Here is a 23360-nt window from a genome sequence, read left to right on the forward strand (position 1 = left end):
GAAGGAGACAGTGTCGCCCGAGCCCCTCTCCCAGGCCAGGTGGGCTCGGTCTCTTGCGAGCTCCAAGGGATGAGAAACCGCAGCCCTAAGTTTGGGAAGCCGCATCGCCGGCCCGCTACCCTCCCCCTCTCCTGCAATAGCGTTCGATGTCGCCTATCGGTGATTATTAATCTGTTTTTAATTCTATTAAGAGATGGCCAGGAGAAAGAGTATCAATTTTAGATTAACAAGGTTATTAGCACTTAATTATGTGAGGTGTCCTGGTAATTGAAAAGGAAAAGAGGAAGCACCATAAATATCCCCAGCCTCTCGGCTCCAGGGGGTGCACGGTGGCGCTGTGTTCGCGAGGAGATGGAACCATAAATATTAAATATCTTGTAAAAAAAAAAAAAAAAACCACGACAGGGAAGAGTGAGGATGCCCTGTGGATATTCCAGCGCCGAATGCTCTTGCATTCACAAATATTCATTAACTGGGATCCGCCAAGTTATTTCCACCAAGACGCAGAGACTGAGAGGGAAAGAGGTTATTTAAGAAAGGGAGTCTAGAGTAAATATTATTAGTAATTTTTATCTCTGCATGTCCCTAATTATTCCATAATTAGGAAAAGTGCACATATGCATATGCAATCGCTACCCTGTCAGTCTCATTGATGCGCATCCCCAGCCCAGCCTGAGGGGAGGGACAGAGATGGAGCTGGGAAGTTTTTGCTCCTGCCCATACTAATGGTTGCTTGGAGAACATGCAAAGAGAAACTGCCCTGGCTGAGGCTCCCCAGGGCAAAGCAGCATCGCACTGGGACTCTGCTCTCTGAGTCAGCCCTGGCGGGTGGAGAGGAGGCTGGAGGAGCTGCCCCAGAGCTCAGATGCTCCATGCAAGTCCTGGTAGCTGGGGGGAGTGGTGATGAAGCTTCCCCCAGGCCTTGGCCCAAGAGATGGCCAGGGCAGAGAGGTCCAGCTCCCCAGATGCCCACGCAGCTGCTCTCCGTCCCCTCCCAGCTTTTGCTGCAGTGGGGCAGCATTTCCCTCCACCCGCAAAGGCCAAAGATCACTTGTGCCAACCACATGCAGGGCAGAGCTGATCCCAGATATGCCAGGCAACTGAACAACCCCCTCCGGGGAGGAACGGGCTCTCCCTGATGCCTCCCGCAGCCTCTACGGGAGGCAGAAGGAGAGCCGGTCTCTGAGCTGAGATCCCTGAACAGACCTCCCCACCAGCAGGCTCTGCATATGCCCGAAATCCCAACCTGTGTCCAGTCCTGCTAGATTGCGGTGAGAGTCCTCATCAACCCTGCCTCACTCAGCCTCCCTGCATCAGTTGGAGCAGTTACCCCCATCTCCAGCTTCATGCCCAGCGCAGGAGCTTTCCGGGCAGGACAGCTCCTTTTGCTAGTGCATGCACAGCCCCAAGCAACAGGCATGAACCACACAGCTGCTTCATACAGGAGCAGAGGGGTCTGCAGGCTGGCTCTGATCTCCCGGTTGGTGATAAGCCAGTCCCTTCCAGGATGCAGCGGCACGAGCTCAGTGCTGGAGAGAGAGGCGAGGGCAGGGCAGGGATGTGATGCACCGGAGAGAAATGCTGCAGTGCAGCCCGAGGATGCCCAGGCAGGTGCACCCACCTGGCTTGACATCTGCTGCCATCTGCCGACAGCCGGGGGCAGGGCCAGAGGCTGCACCCGCTGGGGCCTGCGCTGCCCAGGTGCAGCCGGGCAAGGGGGGTTCGGACAGGCAAGAGGCCAGGGAACCCCCCTGTGCCAGCAGCCCATTCAGCCCCTCCAGCTTCCCAGGTCGGGGGCTGCCCCTGGTCTCATGCTTTTAGCGATGACAGCCCAAGGGCCCAACCCTGTGGAAGAGGACAAACCCCAGCACTGGGCACAACCCCCTGGGCCACAGACAGAGCCCCTGGCTCATGCCAAGCCCCAGGGACACAGGGCTAAGCCCGCTTGAGATCAGTGAAAAGGACAAGCCTGGCCCGGGAACGCCCAGCCTGGCCTGCCCATCCTGCAGCACAGCTGCTGCCTCCCGGTGCGGGCTCAGGGCGAGCTGCACCGGGGTGAGCACCGTGCTCTCCGGGTGCAGTGGGGCAGGCACCGTGTGACCGGCTGCAGGCCGGCTAGAGATGGCTTCACAAGGCCGGTAACAGCCACGGCGTGCTAGGACACGCAGAGCCGCTGGCAGCCTGGCGGGCTGTGCTGGCTGCCCGTGCTGCAGAGCCCGGCTCTTTCCAAACATTGCCAGTGGTCGTTGCTGGCATTTACGCGGCCCCATCGCTGCCACAGCTCCTGGCTTTTCCTGAGCGGTGGCACTTGGTGCCATTAAATCCTTGCGCTCTCCAGGATACCAAAGCCAGCCAGAAGCTTCTTACCAGGCCCAGCAGCCCCCTCCCTGGCCTGCTCTCTGCTAGGGAGTGCAGCTAAGCAGGGGCAGTGGGGCAGCCCCATGCTGGCTGCAGGGGGGCAAACAAGCAGCACTGGGACCTCCCTGCTCCCCACGGTTGGGTCACGGCTGTGGGGAGGGATCCACAACAGAGGACCACTGCAAGGATCAAGTGACACACGCGGGCATCTCCAAAGGGAGCTGAACCAGGGATGCCTCCCAACCCAGGCCAAGACGCTCCTGCCCCATCGCCCATGTGCAGACACCACCACCCTGCCGCCCACCTGGCCGGCAAAACCCGGCTCTCCCCCAGGGGCCAGGCCCCGGCTGCAGAACATGACCAGGGCCAAGACAAGGGTAGGGCAAAGGGTGGCGCCAGCCCCAGGGTTTCACAGCTTCCCCCCCGCCTCTGCGCATTTGCTGCCCCTCAGGCTGCTCATCGTAGATGGCATGCACAGTCCGAGGCTCTTGGCACCCTCCCCGCTGCTTACAGCTGAGGCCATAATTGCCGAGCATCTGCTCAAAGCATTCATACGAGGACATGACAGATAGTCTATGTGCGCTGCCGAGCGGTTTGGTTATCAGTGATCCACCCAGAGAAGGGCCCGGTGGGGATGGACGGACACAGGGGGAAGGGTGCGCCAGGCCTCTGCCAGCCTTTATGGACATGCAGACCCCACACTCACCCTCCCAGCACCGGGGATAGCAATGCAAGCATGGACTACTGGGGTCCAGGGGAGTTTGCAATTGTCCCGGACTGTGCACGTACAGCAGGTTGCAAGGAACAGCATCTGTAAGAGCCACTTTGGATCCGTTTCTCCATGTGAAAGACTGAATGGCTCAACAACCCTCTCCCTGCTCAGCTGTCAGCGCAGAGAGCCCCTCTCCCTCTCCGTCCTCCTCTGCACAGCTGCCGCGTGCCGCCTGGCTGATCTTGCTCCCTCAGTGGATGGCGTTCTCCCCAAAAAGCCCCGTGCAGTAATTGAGCCCAGACACGGGGAAGCACAGACGGTGCAGGAGCAGGTTAGCAGGGCCCAGCAGAGCTGCAGCAGGAAGGGGAGGGCACATCCCTGTGAGGCCAGACACAAGCAGGGACATCTCCTGGACGCCGCTGAGAAATCCCACCTCTGTGAAGGCAAGTGGAAGGGAGGGTCCTGGGGCACCTGCTCAGCTCCCTCCCGGACCCCACTTTTGGGGGCTAAAGACTGACGCATCTCCAGATGGCAACCCAGCCCCTGCCATCCAACCTGTCGCGCTCAGGACCTTCTCAGCACCACGTAACTCCATGTGCATGTGGGGTGGAGCCCGCTGGGCCCCCTTCCCCCTTCCCACTTGCTAAGCAGCCAAGAGTCCCCCAGGGCTCCGGCAAGGGGCGAGACCTCCATGGGGTGCCAAGGGGGCAGGGGCCAGTGTCCCGCACCAGGCATTAAGCTTTTAATCTTAACTCCACACATTACTGATGAGCTCATCAACAAAAATCTAATTATTATGTGCGAGGCCAAGCTTAATTGCTTGTCCTTGACATGAATAATGCACCACATAAGCCTATTACCCAGTGTAAGCCTATTATTATTATTATCGCGCTCCCTGTCAAAAGTATAAAAGTAAAACAGTCGAACAGGGGGGGAAAAATAATGTTATGCAATTAGCAGCAAAATGCCAGACAAATAAGCTCATTAATTCTCAGAGCGGGCGTGCTCCACCAATCACGGCGGAGCACGTATTTTGGACCGGACAGGGCCCCGCCCGCCTGGACAGGGCTCCAGATGCGTCCAGAGCTGCCGCGAGCCCCTCGCCAGGCTGCGGTTGTCCTGGGGTGAGGAGCACTGCAGGCTCCGTGGGGCAGGGGCCTGGCGCTTGCCCGCGGCTCGCACCACAGAAATAACAGACTTAGCGAATCCTAGCGTGGTGCAGCTGGAAGGGACCCGTGGGGTCACATCCAGCTCAACCCCTGCCTGGGGCAGCATCAGCCCTGTCCAAAGCACCCCAGATAAACCCCTAATCTCATGACAGAGGAGGATCTAGCTGCCCTGCACCTGAGTGAGGGAGCAGTCCCGGGGCCTGGAGAGGACCCTTGGCCTGCCTAGCACCACCATGCTCAACCCACGGCACCCCGGAGTGACCCGAGATCTTTTCAGGGCACCACGCACTGAGCCCTGCAGGGTGGATACACACGATGCCCAGAGATTACAAGCAGAAAACCGTCATGTTATAAGCTTTTCTGGGTTCCCAGCAGCAGCAGAACTGCTCTGGTATTTGCGTGCAATCAAACAAGGAGTGAAAACTGACAGCCGAGGGGGCCTCGAGCCTGAAAAGGTTAAGAGCCGCTGGCCCCATGTGCTGGGAAGGAGCCAGAAGGCACAGGCAAGCAGTTCAGGGTTGCAGCAGCCCTGAGCAGCGGAAGGAGAGATGCACCCACCCAGCCCAGAGGGAGGCCCGGGATACAGCTGTGCCCTCTCCTTCCCTGGGCGCACAGAGTTGGGGCTGCACGCGCGGGGGGTTGGGGCTCTCTGGCCGCCAGGCTGCGGCCGTGCACGCTTCCCAGCTCTCCGGAGCACAGCAGACCGCGCTGGGGTGACATCCGGGCATGCAGCTGCTCAGCCTCCCCCAGCACCCCCAGCTGCTGCTCCGCAGGGGTCCGCGGCAGGGCGCCCAGCCGGTGACAGCACGTCAGCCTCTGCGCGGCTCCCCCCCACCGCGAGACGGACAGGCAGGCAGAGCCGGCGCGGATGTCGAGGGAAAAGGGAACGGGAGGGACAGCAGCCAAGAGGACGCATGCAGGGGCTCAGGGCAAAGGCCCTGGGTTTGGGGAGCCCTGGCAGTCGGGATATGCCGTGGCTCCCTGCCCTGCGCCTGGTGGGGTGCGCAGCGGGGGGCCTGGAGAGCGTGGGCTGGAAGCGCCCGGGGCTGGGCACAAGCCGGAGCCTGGCTGGGGGGTGCAGGAGCAGCCAGGCCAAGCCCAGGCCCAGACACCCTTGCCCACGTCCTCCCGTGCCAAAGTGACTTTAATGGAGTTTCGAGCCAGAGCTGAATTCAGGCCAAGCTCAGGCTTCTCCTGGCACCGCGCGCCCATTCTCAGGAAGCAAACATTGGCCGGCCTGACCCCCGACCTCCCCCAAATGCTGCCTGGCTCCATCTCGTCAGCCGCTAATTAAATCCCACTAATGAGGAAATCAGGATTCAGGAGCCGGCTGAGCAATGTTCCCTCCTGCACATGCACTCCGCGAGGACTTATCACTAGTCACAGGATGTTTACAATAATTTTTAATTTGTGCAATTATTAATCATTTTTCTATCTGCCTCATTTGCATAATAATTAGTCTGTGCGGTGTTTGCCATGACTGTGAATGACAGTGCTTTAAATTAAATTAAGATTTTAATATTCAGGGTTTTGGTCAAAGCTAATCAAAGTTGCCTCAGGATGCCCAGACCGGGGCTGCTGCCCCTCCGGAAGCCATAGTAGAGCGATCGGCTTCCCAGGGCCGCTGGCTTCGTCGCTGAGCCCTGTCCACCCAGCAGCGGTCCCCCGCGTCCCTGCAGCCCCTAGAGCTGAAATGCAGCCAGCTCTGGAGCAGAAGGGAACAGCCAAGTGCAACGTGTGCCAAGGGCAACGGACAAACGCCGGGTCCTGCACAAAACCCCATATGGTGCAGCTGTGCCTGGGGTTGCTAAAAGCCTCAGGTCCCCACTGGACACAGCCCGGAGGTGTCTGATGTCAGCAGGTGTCACAGCACAGCACAGCACAGCCCTCAGCTGGATCTCAGGGGAGATAAGCATCAACCTGGCTCCTCGAGGAAGATCCAGGACCCTGGTTTGGGCTTGGGTGGGGGGGAGAAGAGGGTCACACTCCGGGTTTTCAAGGATCTCTCCCCTCCAGACTCCTGCGAGGAGGCTGCGACCGCCCCTCCTGATGCCCCTCCGGCCGTGGACCATCGAGCTACCGTGCAGCCTCCCAGCAGAGACCAGGCTCTGTAGCCGCAAAGCCACATGCACCTGCCTCGTCATTGCCCCTTCCAGGGGAGCACAACTGTCCTCGCCCATGCTATGACCCCCAGGATACAGCAGCTCCCCGCAGTGAAATTCAACCACAGCAGAGGCTGGATGTCTGCTCCCAGCTGGCCAAGCCAGGGCCCGTGCCCGGCTGCAGCACCAAGACAGGCTGCAAAGGACCCCATGCACACAGGAAGAGGGCCTGCTGGTCCCTGTCCCAGCCTCAAGCTCCTCTCCCCTTAGCTCAGGGCAGGGCCCAAGCCCTGGCACCTGTGTTTATTGCTGCAGCGTCTCTCTGGAAGCAGGCAGGGCCCTGGGGGATTGTTCCCCTTCTGTCTAAAGGGTGACCTTAATCCCCCTCTCCATGCCCTAGCTCCTGCTCCTGGGCAGGGATCGGCCTGTCCGTGGGGCGTCCGGGGCTGTGGGAGTTGCTTTAAGGGGCATCTCAGACCCTGTCTAGGGGCACGTCACCCTGCCTGGCACAACTCTTGCCTTCCTTGGCCCAGCTGCTCTCGCCTCTCCCTGCTGCAGGCCAGCAGTGCCAAGGAGCCAGGCATGAAAGGCAGCATCTTCCCTCCCAGCAAGCAAGCGTTGCTGGACCCCTGCTCCGGGCAGGGCACGGCCAGAGCCCTGAGCCCCCATAGCTGGTGTCGCAGCACCCTCTGCTGTCAGCCTGCGGCATGAGACGCTGCCTGTGCATGCTGCTGCCCAGGGTGTGCCATCCCCTTGGAAGGGGAGCAGCCAGGCACACGCGCTGGCCCGTGGCCCTGAGAGCTGTGCTGCGGCGCTGAGGCCCCGGGAGCTGCTGCCATGCTCCTCTCCCACTTGCAGCCATCAGCACTGAAGGTCCAGGCAGGTCTGATGTCCCTTCACTCCCTGCTCAGTAGCTCCCAATGCCCCTTCCTCCCTCCTGTCGTGGCTGATCCCTTGGGGAATCTGTCCCAACTCAGCTCCCACCACATCCGGTGCCACAAGCTCCACCTTTAATGAGACGCTGGGGGGAAAAGAGCTTCCTTGTGTTCGCGCTAAACCGACCGCCTAGTCGCTTCGTGCTGTGGCCCTCAACACTTGTACTGTGAGAGAGTAAATGATAAATCCCGACGGGGTCTCGCTTCACCATTTACTATTTTGCCAACCCTCCTCCTGTCCCCTTTCAAGCATCTGCTTCCTAAACGGGACAGGCCTAACCCAGTCCGTCTCCAGACTGATCATCCTTGCCCCCGTCTCTGGGCCTTCTCAGCAGAGCCCAGCAAGGAGCATTGCACGCCCCAGCTGGGGGATCTCTCCCGGGAGATGGTGCCTGCCCCTGACACTCCCCTATGAGCTACAAGTAAAGCAGCCTCGCTGTCCCCTGCCCCAGCAGCTTTCCCACCCAGCTACAGCATCCCACCCCCAGCATCAAACCTTTGCAGGGCCCTTCCTGCTGTTATAACATCCTGCACCTGGCCCAGAGGGGCCTGCTAATTGCACAGGTAATTGCCAGCTGGCCCCAGGCTGCCCTGCTCCAGCCCCCCCCAACTTGGGCTCACAGTGCACTACAGGAAAAGATGCTCTTCCTCTGCAGAGGGGCTAGCTCTGCTCGGTCCCCGAGTGGGAGCTGAGCCATGGAAAGGGGGCACAGGCCTCAGCGCAGGGGCCCCTGCGCCTAGCAGCCCCCAGGCCTCCAGCCTCCGAGCCCAAAGCAACTGCCGAGGTAAAGGCAGCTGCCGAGGGCAGGAGCTGCGAGGGGGTCTCACTCCCCCCCACAGAAGCAGACGGGGGCGCAGAGGTTTCAGGTGCTGCCCTGGGTCTCACGGCCGCATGGTTTAATCCTGCCCAGCTTGGACGTGTGCCCCGTCCTCGTCTCACCTGCCGGCCTCCGCCTGGCAGCCACGCACAGCCCTCTGCAACGCAGCCCCACAAACCCCTCGGCTGGCGTTAGAAAGCGCAGAAGTCTCCGCCCGGCTGGCTGCAGAGAGCAGGTCAAGTGCTGGCACTGCCCAGGCTCCCGGGCCAGAGCAGGGCTTCAGCCAGGAGATCCGGGGTCTCAACCCCACTCTGGCACCGTGACAGGCCTATGAGCGTGCCTCCGGCCCTTGAGCACCCTGGACACTCCTGCAGCATCTGCTGGGACTGGACCCAGCGACAGGGCAGGGCCTGGCCTGTGGGCTCACGGCCGGTGCACGTGCCCCCCCTGCACTGGCGCTGTTACCCTGTAGCCGTCGTCAGGGGACAAGACAAGCCTGGCAAGCAGGAGCTGCAGGCCTGGGAGCCCTGCGGAGCCTTTCACATTTAAATAGCCCGGGGCTGGGAAGGAAGGAAGGAAGGAGCTGAGAGCCATAGCAACCTGCAACACACCGCTCCTGAGCTGGCCTTGCACGGGGCCTGGAGCCGGGTGACACGGGGGGGACCCCAGAGCCACGGAGATGGCAGCCCCTCTGCTCGCCTGCCTCTGCGAGCTCTGTGACTGCGGGTAGGTGGGCGCTGGGCCCTGCCAGCCCCGTGGGGGCACATCCCGCTCAGTGCGGGTTGGATCAGACTGTCACCGGGGAAAACCTGCCTGGCTCATGGGCCAGAAAGCTGATGCCTCCAGGATCCCCCCAGAAGCAAAGCCTGCTGCATTGATTTTTTCCCCCCCCTCATTTTATTCCCTCCCCTTCCATCCCAGGGGGTGGCTTGCTGCATATCAGCAGAGCCAAGGGCTTGGGGGGCACGTGGAGGTTGACTCCCCTTCTCACAGAGAAGCCGGAGGCATCTCGGGGTGGCACTGCCAGCCGGAGCTGCGCTGGGGCATACCAGCGCCAGTGCCTGGCCGGTACGGAGCCTCCCTCTGCAGCCTCATCGCGCCCGTCTCTCCGCGCAGCCGACACAAGCGCCACAAGAACTGCCGCAAGCAGGGCCACCCAGCAGCCGGAGTGCGGGAAGGGGCCCCGCTGTCCCATTACCAGGCTACGTACACGCACCTGCCCGGTGAGCGGGGCTGCCTTTGGTGCTGCCAGCCACTGCCCACCCCGGCCACCCTGACCCCCTGCTGTCCCCCCAGGCATTCCCCGGCACAGCAGCAAGAGGCCGCTGCGCATCCCCCTGCACCCCAACCCCTTGGGCATGGCCCTCAGCACCACCCAGCAAGTGGAGTTTGTGGCCCCAGTGCCAGGCAAGGGGACCAAGCCATGTGTGCGGGTAAGGCAGGGGCTGGCGGGAGCCCTGGGATGCCTCCGGGCACGGCTCTGAGCCTCTGGGGCTCTGGGGCCCCTGGGTTCCAGGAATGGAAGGGGCGGGGGGCTCCCTCCACAGACAGACCTGTTAGATGTCAACTCAGGGCCCCAGGTTGGCACTGAGCAGTGGGCAGCACGTGGGGGAATCCACCCAGGAGCAGCTGGATGAACCCCTGCAGCATCCCAAGCCCACAGGCGATGCTTGGAGTGCTGGTCTTCTGCAAGAGCCGTGCCGGTCCCCGCAAGAGCCCTTCTGAAGCCAGATGCTCTACAGCCTCCACTTCCCGCCCCAGGCGCCAGCAGTGATGGCCCTCCAGCAGCCCCTGAGCCAGATGCAGCACAGAGCAGCCCCCTTTGTCCAACCCAGCACCACCGCGCGGGACTGCTTCGGAGGCCCACGGGGGCAGTGGCCAACTCGCTACGGGGAGCTGCTGGCACTGGCAGGTATCTGCTGCCAGCACTGTCGGAGCCCAGCATGGGGGTCTGCACCCTGGGCATGGCCCCCATGCTTGTGCCACGGGGCTGAAGCCATCGGGCAGGTGAAGCTCACGCCAGGGCCCCGTTTCCTCCTGAGCCCTGACTGGGCTGCCCACCACCCAACAGAAATTCCTTGCCAAGCCTGGCCCCAAGCCCACACGCAGCAAAGGTCTGCATGCACACCTGGCCCTCAAAAGCGATGGGCAGCAGCGACCTGCGGAGCTCTCTTCCCTGGCCCTGTTGCTCCCACGTTGCAGGGCTGGGCACGGTGCACAGGCCTGAGCCATCCTCTCCATCCCATGGAGAAGGCAGATTTGCTGAGCCCAAAAAGGGCTGCCAGGGGTGCTTGATCCCCTGCCTCTCCCCATTGCCAAACTGCTGCCGAGCCCCGGTGTCACCACAACCAGCGCAGCAGCATGGAGCTCCCTCTCCCCACCTGGCCACCCCCCGGGGCCTGTCTAAGAGCTGGAGACCTCCTGTGCACTGTGTAACCCCAGTGCTGGCTTGGGACCCTATCACAAGCGGTAGCAAAGGGGCCAAGCCCTGCCAAGCACAGGCCCCAGGCCTTGCTCCCACCTCCCCAGGTGCTCACGACACGACTACCTATCGGTCCACCTACTGCTCGGTGCCCTTGGAGAGGAGGGAGGCACGGGACCCCGCAAAGGGGGCAGAGGCTGCAGGGCAGCCGGCCCAGGTGGAGTACATGACCTGGTACCAGAGCGACTTCCCAGCACGCACCTCCCTGCCTGCCCGGGTCCTGCCTGCCCAGCCCCCTCTGGACAACCTGGCCATCAACCAGAGCCTCAGGTGAGCAGGGCAGGCAGGTGGGCCCAGGGGCTTTCAGGGAGCTGCGGAGGAGAGACACCAGCACGGGGAGGAAGAAGCCTCCTCACGGAGCCTTATATGCGGCCTTCTCCCCCCAGCACCAGCTTCCAGACAGTGCAAAGGGAAAGCTACTGTGGCTGGGACCCTGGCAGGTACCCTCGCGCTGGCCTCGTCAGGCTGAAGGATGAGCTGGGGAGAGAGCAGGGCAGAGAATTCAGTGGAGACACAGTGACCAAGGTGGGTACAGGGGGCAAAGGGCAGCTCTGGCAGGCATCGAGGGGCTCCCTGGGGAAGGCAAATCGCCATTGCCATCTTCTCATGGCAGAAGGGCAGCGCACTGGGATAGTGGAGTCCAGAACCTCCACGGTTAATGCCCAGCTCCGACACGGACTTGTTCTGGGACCTTGGGCAAGTCTCCCCCCCCCCATCCCTGGGGCAGCCCCCCTACCCTGTGGGCTCAGGGGGTTTGCAAGCTGAAGAGGGATTCTCCATGGGAGCTGCACAGCGCTGGGCTCTGGCCCCTCCATCAGGCTTCATGGCCTTTTCTTAGGAGCCCTTCTCGTCTCTTCCCAGCTGTCCTACCCACCTCTGCCGCTGGACAGGCCCTCTGGGATCATCCAGCGACCTGCCACGGTGCTGAAGTCCCTCGCCGCCAAGTTCAGCGATTCCACAGCCCACAAGTTCTTCTTCAGAGACTGGGGAGCACAGCCCCGAATCCGGCACGGCGACCCCCATGATGGCATCTTTGTCCGGCCGCTGGTAACGGGCCTGGCGCCTGCTGTCACACTACGATAATCACTAGTGCCTTCCCTCTTCTCCTTCCCATGCACTAACCTTGCTGAGCAGTGGGTAGGGCGCAGGTGGGTTGCCCGTGGCATTCCCCAGCCTGCAGTTAGCTCACATTTGCTCTGTAAGGTGCAGAGGACACATGTCAGAACAGTCCCTGCACATCTCCCGCTCACTCCACTCTGACGCTTGATTTCTAGGCCAAGTTCGAATGCCAAACCACCACACACAGCACCTACCTGCCCAAGAGAGCAGAGAAAGCAAAGAGCTGCAAACCCGAGCAGCAGGCCATGGAGACACAGGGAGACCAGGACTTCTCCACCACCCACAGGGACTCGTACAGGTGCCGCTGCCAGCTGTGCAGGAGGTCGAGGGGGCCGGGCAGTGCTCTGTGCACCGAGATAAGGGGGTTTGTTCCCTTTCTTTCAGGCTGCTGCCGCTCCCAGTTTGTCGTCTGCAAACGTACCTGATTCAGCAACAGCAGAAGGCAAGAGAAGAGGTTAATTCTCTTGCACCTGTTGAAGCCTAGAGGCAGGACGGCACCTGAGACTGTCTGGCTCAGGGAGGCATAAGCTGTTGCAGGCAGAAGCCTCCTTCATCAGATGCAAGGAACAAGACTAGAATCAGATGAAGGAGGCTGCTGCCTATGAAAGCTCATGCCTTGTGAGCCACTTGGTCCCCAGGCTGCTGCCCTGCCTCCTCCCAACTGAAGCCTGAGATGGATTGTGGACCTCCTGGCAAGGCAGCATTATCCATGGGGGGAATGAGTTGGCAGGAGAGGATGGTTTTTTGGGTGTATGTGAACAATATTAAAATTGCCTTATCTAAAATGTGAGACGCAGACACTGCTACAAGTGGCAGTTGCTTTGCATGCACCCTAAAAAGCATCTTAAAAAGAAAATACATGGAAGTAAAAACACAGTAGTTTTATGGTACAAATTCCACATCATAATGAACTTGGGTGTACAAACAATTGTGCCTTTGCTAGTGCCTAACATTTTAACCTTTAAAATAACTTGCGGAAAGATAAGCTAATGCAGTGTACAGGTATCAGACAACTCATGCTTCGCAGTGGTGTTGGAATGGTCCTCAGAAAACTACAGCGCTCTCCAACCAAGGGGCAGCAGTTTTCTACAAGGTTGCAGTAAGAGGAATGCAGCAGCACAGCACCATGGAACGGAGAAAGCAGGTGACAAACATGAGGGTATTCACCTAGATCTTCAGAGGGCAGCAGGCAGCAGCTTGCATCCATTCAAAACTCTGGAAGTGTTTCCAACTCTCACACTATGGGCAGTAGTGTCAATGGGTATCACACCTTTCCCCAGGCCAGTACGCACTATAGGTACGCATTTGAGCCAGAGCCTCTGCAGTATAACCAGGCCCTTCCTTCTGCTGCTTCTCCCCCCTGTCCCCAGAACAACCATGCCTAGTGCAAGGCCTCTGGAGGGTGCAATCACCTTGGACTCCAGGAGTGAGTGAAGGCAGTAGAGAACACAACAGAAAGACTGCATTCAGCATGCATGAGTGCGATGCTGGAAACGCTTCTGTTAGTTTTAGCAACTGTTATGGCCTTGGCGTGAGAGACTCCATTTCGCAATCACTTTCCTTGCTCCGCAGGCTACAACAGGGCCCCACGACTGCACTCTTACCTGCCCTTCCACATGCTGCTCCAGCTCAGAGTCACCAAGCTTAATTACTCAGGCAAAAGCACTGTTCCCCCAGGAGCTCAGCACCCTCCTGATCTCAGCCGCTGGCCACCTAAATGCTCAGCAGCTTATACACAGCAAGGTGGGGCCCGCATCTGCCTCTCAGCACACGACAAGGCTGAAACGCTGTTCCCCAGTGGCTGCAGGAGACTGTCACAGCAGCTGGGGTCCAGCAAGTGCCTGCTTGCAGCCCGGGCAAGTTCCAGCAGACTTTGAAAGGTGTTAGTGAAGCACAATTTGTTCAGCCGCACTAATTGCAGACTGTGTGATAGCAGCAGATGCTAGAAAAAAAATCAGGTCCAAGCCTTCCTCCAGCTGCCTGCAGCTTGGCTATTTTTCACCCATTTTCTCTTGTGGATTTAAAAAAAAAAAAGAAAGAAGAAGAAGAAGAAACCCTGCACTGCACAAACATATTAATAAACAACAGTTGCGCTGAGCCGCAGACAGGCTCCGAGCCATCAGCTCAACACAGGAAATAAAAAAAGGGGCTGCACCACCTCGCAGAGAGGAGATGCCCAAGGTTCATACATTTCCTATGAAAATATCTGTGGTACTAGCTCCCCCCACTGCCTCTCCAGGCCCAGCACATAGAAGGGCCAACGCCCAATTTACATCACCAGGCCCACGCTCCCATCAAGCAGACAGCTTCCATGAAAACAGCTGGCTGTATTCAACACATTTTCTCTGCAGTGTAAGCAAAGAGGAACTCTGATGGCCTCTCTTACCAGAGGTGCTCTCTCTCCAGAAGGGAACAGGCCAACTGTTTCTGCACGAGCCGTAGCTCAGAGTCTTGGCCTGGTTTGTTTAAGAGGTCTGCTCTGGTACAATTACATTTTTGGTCTCAGCTGACAGATGGCTGAGCTGAGACGTGGCCGCTGAGCAACTGCCAAACCTGTCTAATGGAATCAAGGATGCTCTCCTGGAACCACGCCCCGGCTTCCTGCCATCAGATCCCAAAAGAAAACAACACTGGGCTAAAATCATTTAAACCCCCCATTTACTTGCATCTTCTCGCTAATAAGTAGCCTTAGACCGGCTGTGGGAGCTTCTGCACAGGGGGGTGGGGAGGGCTTTGCTGTGTCAGATACAACAATACCATTTTCCACCCATACTCCTTACTCCAAAGAGTCCCTGGAGACCCCCTACTGTAACTAGAGCAGCAGTTGCTGGTGAACATTTAGCTGCCTATCACTGCTCCGACAAGGACTAGGAGAAACGCCTGCATTATAAACGTCCCCTACAAGACGGAGAAGCCACTTGAACTTATCAAAAATGCAGCTATTTTTGGCCTTGTCACCACTGATACCAGGTTCATCTGCCACAGGCAAGTCAGCCAGTGGTGAAGGCCTCACTGTCATGACTACCTGCAAATACTTGCTAGCATTGCATGGACATCTCACTCATAGTCCTAGTGCATAAAAGAATTCTACCCCTACAAACAAGTTTTTCTTAACCCTCCCCATGCCCCACAACAGGCCCTGAGATTTGGGACAGCAGAAGAATCAGGGATCTGTGAAACCAACCCTGGGGGAAAAAGTATTTGGCTGAAAACGGACTTAAATACAGACTTTATATCAGCTGGTTAAAAAAGATGGAGTCAGGCCAGAAATCACTGTCTCTACCTGGTGCAGCACGTTCCTAGAGAGCAGAAGCATTCCTGGGTGCTGTATTTTCCTAGGACAGCAAGTCTTCTGGTTGCTCGTGGTACAGCTGCAGTTCTTCTCTGAACACCAGGAACCTTTTCTTCTCTTTACCCGAATGGAGAGAGAAACCCCATTTCTGTTGTGTTCCAGGAGCACGGTAAGTTCTCCTTGAAAACCAGCTGTGACCCCCAAAGACAGTTCAGTTCAACCCTGAACTGAGGGCTAGGGGCAGCAGGAAAGAATGAGCCATATCATATAACTGTGGCAGTGGCCCTAGGTATACAGAGGTCTTGTTGCCACCTGGAAAACAAGTCAAGAGCTCCATCCCCTATCTCATTTAGCTTTACATGTCCTCAACGCTCCACTTGTAGGCGAGCTCCTGGATGGCCTTCTTGCTGGCTAGTCTAGCAAAGCGCTTCTGCTCAAATCCATTGGACCTGTAAAACAACACCCAGAAGAGCACATGTGGGTGTGCAGTCTGCTTCATCAAGCCATTTCCAAGCGTATGAAACTTTCTGGCAAGGCCAGATGACTTGGGACGCCCTGCTCCTAATCCCTTCCCTGGAGTTTCCGCTCCAGTCCAGTCCGGATCTGCAGCTAACACAGCTGGTGCCATCTGCTGGCAGTACAGCGGCCTGGCAGCACAAAAGCCAATGTGGCAGCCTGCGCTGCTCTAGCCTAGGCCCTTCCCAGGTGCCTAGTGACCAACACATTACAGATACAGATGTGTATCTGGCACATTACAGATTTCCCCCCACCTGGAGATTCTCAAGTTCATCAAGCTGCACAAGAGCCAGAAGCCCCACAGCATGCAGAGCACCACATGAGACATCTCCCATGTCTTCCTCTGGGTTATCACAGGGACAGAGGACTGGAAGCCACCCCAGATCAGCAAGCCCAACACCTTGCTACTGTGACACCTCTGCACATGATCCTACCCTTTCAACTTATTGAGCTCCTTCTTCAGACCAGCTAGACCATGGGAAAGTTAGGGACTTCTAGACAGCAAGCTCTACAGGGCTGAGCCTTGGTTACTACTGCTGCTGCTGCTGTGCCGGGGACTACTCAAACAGCCCCAGAAAAGCTTACCTGTCCACCCCGTCCCAGCGATAGCCAGGCCATATATTAAACCTGTTGAGCGGAGGTGCTGGTCCACTGTACCTGGGTTTCTCTAGATAAAAAGAACAACAGAACCAGTTACTGTTTTAGCCAAATGAGTTATAGTCAGAAGCACTCAGAAGTATGTACACATCAGTACATGTCAACTGAAGGCAGAGCTAGAGATAGTGCTAAACAGCTCTCCCTCATTTGTGGAAGGAGCTTCCAGAGACACATGCACCATCCACTTCAGCTCTGTGGATTTCTACGTGCACTCAAACAGAAGGAAAGGTGGAGAACCTAACACAGCTGGTGCACGTCCACTTGAGGCACTGGTGTCTTTAAGCCAGCCAGGAACAGTACCCACCAGGCACCAGACTGCCCATTACAGGGAGTCTGTGCTATGTACTGACAGGTCAGTGCACCACTGGAAGGTCTAAACCCACTAAATGCATCTCAGCACCCCAACCTTTCTTGTCCTTGCTCTCTTTTGCCTTCCTCTTTTTTATGAAGTTGGCCATGGGGTCTCCTTCTCTCTCCTGCTCCCGCAACATCTGATCCAAGTCCTGGTCATCAATATAACGAGCTAGGGGCTTCTGCATCTCCTTAATTGCATCCTCCATATTCTGCTGCTGCTGTTTGCTCTGAGCCAGGCTGGAAAAGAAACACACAAACCCTCGCATTAGAAAGCAGTCAGGAGTCACCGGACATGGCTTGCCACCTCCTCAGCACGGCCAACAGAAGGCAAAGCAATCTCTCATGATCCACACCTTAGTGTGGTGCGAGAAGCTTGAAGGGATCTGCAAGAGATGTGGAACATCTGGTAATCAGAACTATACTGCCCTTCTGCGCAGGGTCTACGGTCACTAAGAAGCCTCAAGTGCACATGCAACTGTATCACGCAAACGTGCACTACAGCACAGGGACAACAGACATGCACTCACCCTTTGCCCCACTTGGCATATTGCTCGTCTTTGCTAGCCTTCTCCTCCGCTTTCTTCTGCTGCTCAAGTCGCTCTTGAGCAAGGTCTCTCTTGCGGCCTGACTTGTCTCGGAAGACAGTTGCTGCATTCTGGGATTCATCTGAGGGCATCAGAATTTCAAGGTTACTCACTGTGGACTACTTCCAGAACCTCAGCAAGCAACATTCGGTACTGAAATGCACCTCAACCCTGCTCACTGCTGTAAGCATGCCCGCTTCACAGACATCCCCAGGCAACAGCGGACATCCCAGCTTCAGCACTCAGCCCCTGAACCCCTACAGAAGCTGTGGTTGTTGGCTGATCCCTCTGGCCTCAGTCCAGCCCTACTTGTTGAAGATCTAATGAACCCATCATAGCCCACTACAGGGGCAAGTGCCAGCCACTTCTCCCTTCTGTGTTCCTTCATGGGGACGGTCCTTGGGGCCCCACCATTGATTCTTCTTTTACCTCACAAACCCTGCACCTCCACTCTCAAAGGCTGTTCAGAACATCTACGTGCCCCCCAGGCCCAACCACACCCCACCAGGATGAGGACTGAAGCAGCATTAAGGGTCACTCTGCCAACAAAAACGAGGCTGGGGCTGGCAGCCTCCACACCCTTTACCTTCCAAGTGCTTGTTACTTTTATCCCGTCTCCTGAGCTCCTGCTGTTCTTGCCGCAGCAGATCAGCTGACACCAACCCAGCTTTTCCCCCAGACAGCATCTGACTAGCCTGCAAAGCAAAAAAAGATCCTCCTGAGTTACACGGGCTACCAGCTGCTGGCTAGTGAAACAAGCTGGTGCGCTCATGGCACTTCTTAGGAGAAACGGCCATCCCATTGGCACAAAATGGCTCCACTGCACCCAGTCTGAGTAGCACATGAGAGACCAAGTGGGCCAAGACAGCAGAGCTCTCCTCTCCCTGCCCTGGAGCTGTACTCATTGCTAGCTGGGGGTGAAGCACGCTGGCAGGGCAGCCTGGCAAGCCTGTATTTTGCAAGCTGGATACTACTGGATTTCTCAAGTTTCCAGACCAGCCACCACATGGGTTTTGCAACTCAGAAGCTAAAGCCCATATCCTTACTCTCTGGCCTTCTCTTCTCTCTCTCTGGGGAGATCCTTTACAGTCCCGTCCTCGAAGAGGTGGTGAGAGGTCAGAAGGGCTCCTTGAACTGCGGTGTTTCTTCCCAAAGGCCTGACTCCTTCGGGGAGGAGATAAATCAGAATCTGAAGACTTGTCCCGAAGCCTTTTGGAAGGACCAAGACCAGGAGAGGAGTCACGATGCAAGTGGCCTGGCCTGAGATTTCTCCGTGGTGGGGAAAGGTCTGAATCAGAGTTCTGGGCACTCTTCCGTGGTGGCGAAGCGTCCGAATCATGTCTCTGGAGCCTGTTAGAAGACGATGCCTGCTGGGGCTTTTTACTGCCTGGAGAAGAACCTGCAACAGTAGAGGAAGACTGAATTAAAATCCAAGGAAAACAAACTCGGGGGCCACGTAAAAGACTAAAAAGCTGGTTCACCAGGCCCCCACTACAAAGTTGAATCAACCCGCTTGAAAATTGAACCAAAGCGAATCAAACATGCAGATGGTTACACGCGCACAGCAGTGGCTGAGCCCTGGACATTTCCCTTCTTATCAAACCACAGCCCCAGTACGCAGGGACAGCTGGGGATTCAGAAAGTTCCTTTGTTAGATAAACACAAATACTGCTAAGTACCCATCCTCTTCCAGTGAACGAGGGCAACACAGCAATGTCAGCTGTGTCTACTTCCCACTAGTGCAAGGTAAAGCCCCAGCTTTGCCATCAGGACAAAGCGGGTATTTTCAATCTGGGTGGCTGACAGCCACAGCAACAAGCACCGAGCAGCATATTCGCTGGCGGAGATAAGCCTCACGATCCTCCTTCCCCAGCAAACATAGCAGCACCACTGGTCTCACCTGAGCTGGGATATGAAAGCAGACAAGTTAACATATTCAAAAGACTCTTTTTCCCTAGTAACAGGCAGGGCCTAAGAGAAGAGGAAAAAAGCAAGAGAAGCAGGGCAAGCATGTTTTAACCGTCCTCCTTCTGCAGGGATTTTTTTCGTCCTTACGCATGAAATAGCCTTTTCCACAGCAGCCCTGTCCAGTGACTGCTGTTATGATCTAGCAGCCCTTTGTTTAGCCCTTTGCTCAACCTGATGAGCAGAACAGGACTGTGAGAACCAGCCTCACTGTTCAAAGCGCTAATGTAGAGGGCATTTTTGTTCCTACGGTTGGGCAAGCAAATGCCCTACCACCTGTAACCTACCAGGAGTGTGAAAATGGATCCAAATCCTGTCACCCTTGCAGGTACAGGGAAACGCAATCACACAGCAGTGCCTTTAAACACCAGCCTGACAGCAACCTCCTGCTCTAAGGCCAAGGAAACAGCACAGCATCTCATGCACATGCCACACTTGCCTCTTGTGCTGCTTGCCCTTTTGGGCCCACCTGGGGACCCAGGCCTCTTCCTCCGGGGCAGTGATGTTTCTAGCTCAGACTTGTGTCGGTTCTTCCTAGGAGGCGAGAGATCTGGTGTAGCCTGGCGCCTCTGGCTCGAAGACAACTTCTCCAGGAAGCCGGTTTTTGGAACAGATTGTCCTCCTGGCAAAGACCCATCTGCAACTCTGTTGCCTTTTCTACCAGACACTGAATGAGTTCTCTTGGGCGAGTCGTGGCGGCCCCGGCGCGGCGGCGAGGGGTCGGGCGAGTCGTGGCGGCCCCGGCGCGGCGGCGAGGGGTCCGGCGAGTCGTGGCGGCCCCGGCGCGGCGGCGAGGGGTCCGGCGAGTCGTGGCGGCCCCGGCGCGGCGGCGAGGGGTCCGGCGAGTCGTGGCGGCCCCGGCGCGGCGGCGAGGGGTCCGGCGAGTCGTGGCGGCCCCGGCGCGGCAACAGGTGAGGTAAGTCATGGTGGCCTCGGTGTGGCTGCGGCGATGGGTCGGGCGAGTCGTGGCGGCCCCAGTGCAACGGTGGTGACGGGTCAGGCGAGTCGTGGCGGCCCTGGCGCAGCGGCGACAGGTTGGGCGAGATTTTATTTCTCTTCCACTTTGTCACTTCTGAACTGGAAACAGAAATCAAGCCACAGGTTTACAGAACAGCCAGTGGGTCTCATGGGTGAAAACAGCTCTGCTGAATAAAGCTCTAGTCACTGAGTCACACTTGGTTTTTGGTTTCACGGGTTAACGCCCAATTTGCCATCCCCAGCCTGTCACTGCTACCTCACAAGCTTTGGCTATGCTCTCGCCTTGCAGCCCTCAAAACACCAAGCTGGAACCTGGCTCACGACAAAACTTTTAACAGCCTCGCTTTGCAATCCCACGGTGCTCCTAAAGACGCTGAAACCACCTAGCAGAGTTACTCTACCCTGTTCATCAAGTCATCTTCTACTAATTAAATACATCAGACCAGTCTCTAAAGGTCCGAGGGTGGGATTCAAAAAAGGAGGAGTAACGTAACTTTAGTAACCTTGCTCTTTTCCACCTTTCTTTCCCCAGCTGCACCCATTCTCTCCTGGTACCTTCCATGAGCAGGGAATAATACCACACTCGGTATCAAAAAAGATGATGAATTATTATTGGTTACCCTATTGGCTACTGCTTTTTCCCCCCACCGAGGGGAGAGAATGCAATCAGCAGTAGAGAAAGCAATCCCCATCCAGCCCTGACTGATCTCAAAAAATGCCATTAGGCTTTACTGAGATGTGCCTGGAGACCCCAGGACAGAAAGGGCTATACTGAAAACAAAGTACAAAGGAGGACCAGGCCTGGTGAGAGCCTCCTACCTCGTTAAGGACTTGACAGTCAGAGACCGGTCTGAGCTTCTGCAATCTTCATCCTGTTCTAAAGAAAAAGTAGAAAATTACCACTTCGATTCTCCCCTAAGATCACAGCATAACCTAGAAGCTTACTGGGCCATGAGCAGCTAAAGAATCTTCACTGAGGACATTTCACTTTTCAGCTTACAAAGGTGAATCACTCGGGAGAGGAGAATGGGAGGCCAGGCCACATCTGCTCTGGTGAAGTCAGAGACACCCGTCACACCACTGACAGTCCCTTGGCCACGGCAGAACACCTCGCTACGGCAGTCACGTAAGATCAGGCACCTCGAGCTTCACTTTCATTCCCAACGCTACCCGTCCCCACAATGAACGGCAGGTCCCGCCATCATCATCTGCTAGCTCTACTGTTTCCCAGAGCACACCCAGTCTTGAAACCCCATTCATTTCCTCTCCCCTTCTGCTGCACATCTCCCCTTCTTGGAACATCCCCACTGAGGCAAACCTCCTTCTCTTTGGTCAAATACCTATTTGCCCCATGCCTACCTTCCACAAGACAAGATCTGTAATGCAAATGGGGAATAAAAACCCAATACAGCTTTAGCTCTGCTCAGCCCTGGTTTTCTCATCTTCTCTAGGTCTGTCCTTCAAGCATAACTTCTTTGGGCCAGAGACTTGCTGTATGTTTAGTGCACCATATCAAGCTGAGCACCTTACTGTTGCTAGATCCACCACCTCCCCCCAGCCTCCTCGCGGGCGGCCACAGCGCACACGGACCTCCCAAAAGCTTCCACTTGTTGTTCATTCGGAATTCCTCCATCAGCTTCACTTCATCCGGGCGCTCGTCGATGAATTCTGCCACCTAAAAGCAGCACGCCAGAGTTACAATGCTCTGAAAACACACTTTTTCCATCTGAACGCTCACACAGCAGGGCTGGAAACCTTCTTTATTTTGACCACGCAGCCTTTTTATGCACTGATCTCAAAACCCATTTCCAACCTCTCTGCCCTTTGCATTTGCCACTAATTTTCCCCGTAACTCCAGAACGGGAAACACCCCTTGGCTCCTTTAGTCTCAGCTTTTAGCTGATGTGAGCCACGGCACGAGCTTTGCTCCAAGGTACAGAGCTGTTATAACATGTCACAGTGTTCCTCCCTAGTTTTTTTTTGCTTGTGCTTTTCCAATCCCTTTCTATTCATTTCTTATTCAAAAACACATCGCTTCTGTAAATCCTGCCTTGTCAACAGGCAGCCTAGGCACGAATTTAAAAATAATTAGCACACCTAGTGGCATCCCATCCATTCCCATAAGACTCTCTGAGGGGGAAGGGGTCACGGGTGTGTCAGCCTGTGACACTCCTGGCAGCAAGCCCCCAGGCCCAGGAGAGCAAGGAAGTGAAACTGCCGCATCTCGCCAGGGAACCCGACAGCCTGAACCCACGTCCAACATGCAGCCTGCGAGCCGGACCCAGCCCGCAGATCCTGCAACCCACAGCCCTAAGTCACACCAATAAAGCGAGGTGCAAGCGTCTCTCCTGCACGCTGTCGGGTGGGGGGAGACGCTCTTGGCTCCCGAAGCCGGCTCGAGGGGTGCGACGCGGGGCCGGATGCTTCGACCCCCGCGCACGAACAAGCTTGGCCCTGGCACCTGCCCAGCACACCCCTAAGATAAGACCCCCGGGCCAGGCTGCGGGATGGGGCTTCCACGTCCCCTTTGCCTCCTCCCCTGCATGGCCTCCGCGACCCCGGCGGGGCTTTGTCCCAAGCAACACGGCCGCTCGTCAGGACCACCCCGCCCCCGTGCCCACCACGGGCTGGTCGCCTTCGTCATCCTCCTCCTCGTCGCGCTCGGGGCCCTCGGCGGTGCCCAGGCTGCTCCAGCTCACGTCGTCGTCCACGATGCGCAGCCTGCGGGCGAGAGGCGGCGTCAGGCCCCGGCCGCGGCGTCAGGCCCGCCGGCTCCCCCCCACCGCGGCCCCGCGCTCACCCGCTGCCGCCCGGCGCCTTCCTGCGCCGCTTGCGCCGCTTCCCGCCGGGCGCCGCATCGGGGCCGCCCAGGTAGCGCCGCAGGTACTCGGCCTTGCTCAGCCCCGGCGCCGCCGCCATGACACCCCGGAAGCGGCTACGCGGACGAACCGGAAGCAGCTACGAGGCGAGGGGCACGCCGGAAGCGGAAGTAAAGCGGCTCCCGCCGCGGCACGTGGTCTGCGCCTGCCCCGGGGCGGCGGTACGTGGGGTCCCAGCCCCAGGAGGTTCAGCTGCTGCTGGGGTCAGACCGCCGCGGGGGAAGATGCAGCACCCCCAGCTTGATGCGGGGCCAGGGAGCAGCTGTTCCAAGGGCGAGCACCAGAGCGCAGCCTGCCCCCGCCCACCGCTTGGGGTTGATGGGGACAAATTAAATCCAGAAAGGTGCAAGCCAGCCTGGAACGGCCTGGCTTCTGACTCCAGTTTGAATTTGCAGTCGCAACAGAAAAGCACAGGCCACGCCCGCTCATCAGCCTTGCAG

General features: G+C 57.5%; 2 protein-coding genes across 2 annotated transcripts; one reads left to right on the top strand and one right to left on the bottom strand.

Moving 5' to 3' along the window:
• Nucleotides 1-8773: 8773 nt before the first annotated feature.
• On the top strand, nt 8774-12179 carry LOC149853542 (uncharacterized). The gene is made up of 9 exons (XM_090026930.1): nt 8774-8820; nt 9184-9317; nt 9391-9527; nt 9856-10006; nt 10237-10846; nt 10963-11101; nt 11438-11623; nt 11851-11993; nt 12080-12179. Exons 1-9 carry the CDS (start codon nt 8774-8776, stop codon nt 12177-12179), a joined length of 1647 nt encoding a protein of 548 aa, XP_089883056.1.
• Nucleotides 12180-12551: 372 nt separating this feature from the next.
• On the bottom strand, nt 12552-22999 carry BUD13 (BUD13 spliceosome associated protein). The gene is made up of 11 exons (XM_090026861.1): nt 22842-22999; nt 22663-22762; nt 21632-21716; nt 20861-20918; nt 19503-20140; nt 18145-18497; nt 17685-17793; nt 17042-17180; nt 16567-16751; nt 16089-16170; nt 12552-15436 (listed from the first exon to the last, which is right to left on the bottom strand). The coding sequence occupies exons 1-11, from the start codon at nt 22958-22960 to the stop codon at nt 15343-15345; spliced, it is 1962 nt and encodes a 653-aa protein (XP_089882987.1). The 5' UTR covers nt 22961-22999; the 3' UTR covers nt 12552-15342.
• Nucleotides 23000-23360: the final 361 nt, after the last annotated feature.

This window comes from Crocodylus siamensis, chromosome 14 (genome assembly GCF_052110815.1).
Source record: "Crocodylus siamensis isolate JL-2025a chromosome 14, ASM5211081v1, whole genome shotgun sequence".
Classification (NCBI taxonomy): Eukaryota; Metazoa; Chordata; order Crocodylia; family Crocodylidae; genus Crocodylus; species Crocodylus siamensis.

Bases quoted from the DNA above. Each gene is read 5' to 3' on its own strand.
- LOC149853542 (XM_090026930.1), top strand. From the start codon at position 8,774: ATGGCAGCCCCTCTGCTCGCCTGCCTCTGCGAGCTCTGTGACTGCGG. The intron at 8,821-9,183 runs GTAGGTGGGCGC...CTCCCTCTGCAG, and splicing joins TGCGAGCTCTGTGACTGCGG to CCTCATCGCGCCCGTCTCTC. The intron at 11,102-11,437 runs GTGGGTACAGGG...GTCTCTTCCCAG, and splicing joins GTGGAGACACAGTGACCAAG to CTGTCCTACCCACCTCTGCC.
- BUD13 (XM_090026861.1), bottom strand. From the start codon at position 22,960: ATGGCGGCGGCGCCGGGGCTGAGCAAGGCCGAGTACCTGCGGCGCTAC. The intron at 21,717-22,662 runs GTGGGCACGGGG...TGCTGCTTTTAG, and splicing joins ACGAAGGCGACCAGCCCGTG to GTGGCAGAATTCATCGACGA. The intron at 16,752-17,041 runs GTGAGTGCATGT...TTTCTTTTCCAG, and splicing joins TATGCCAAGTGGGGCAAAGG to CCTGGCTCAGAGCAAACAGC.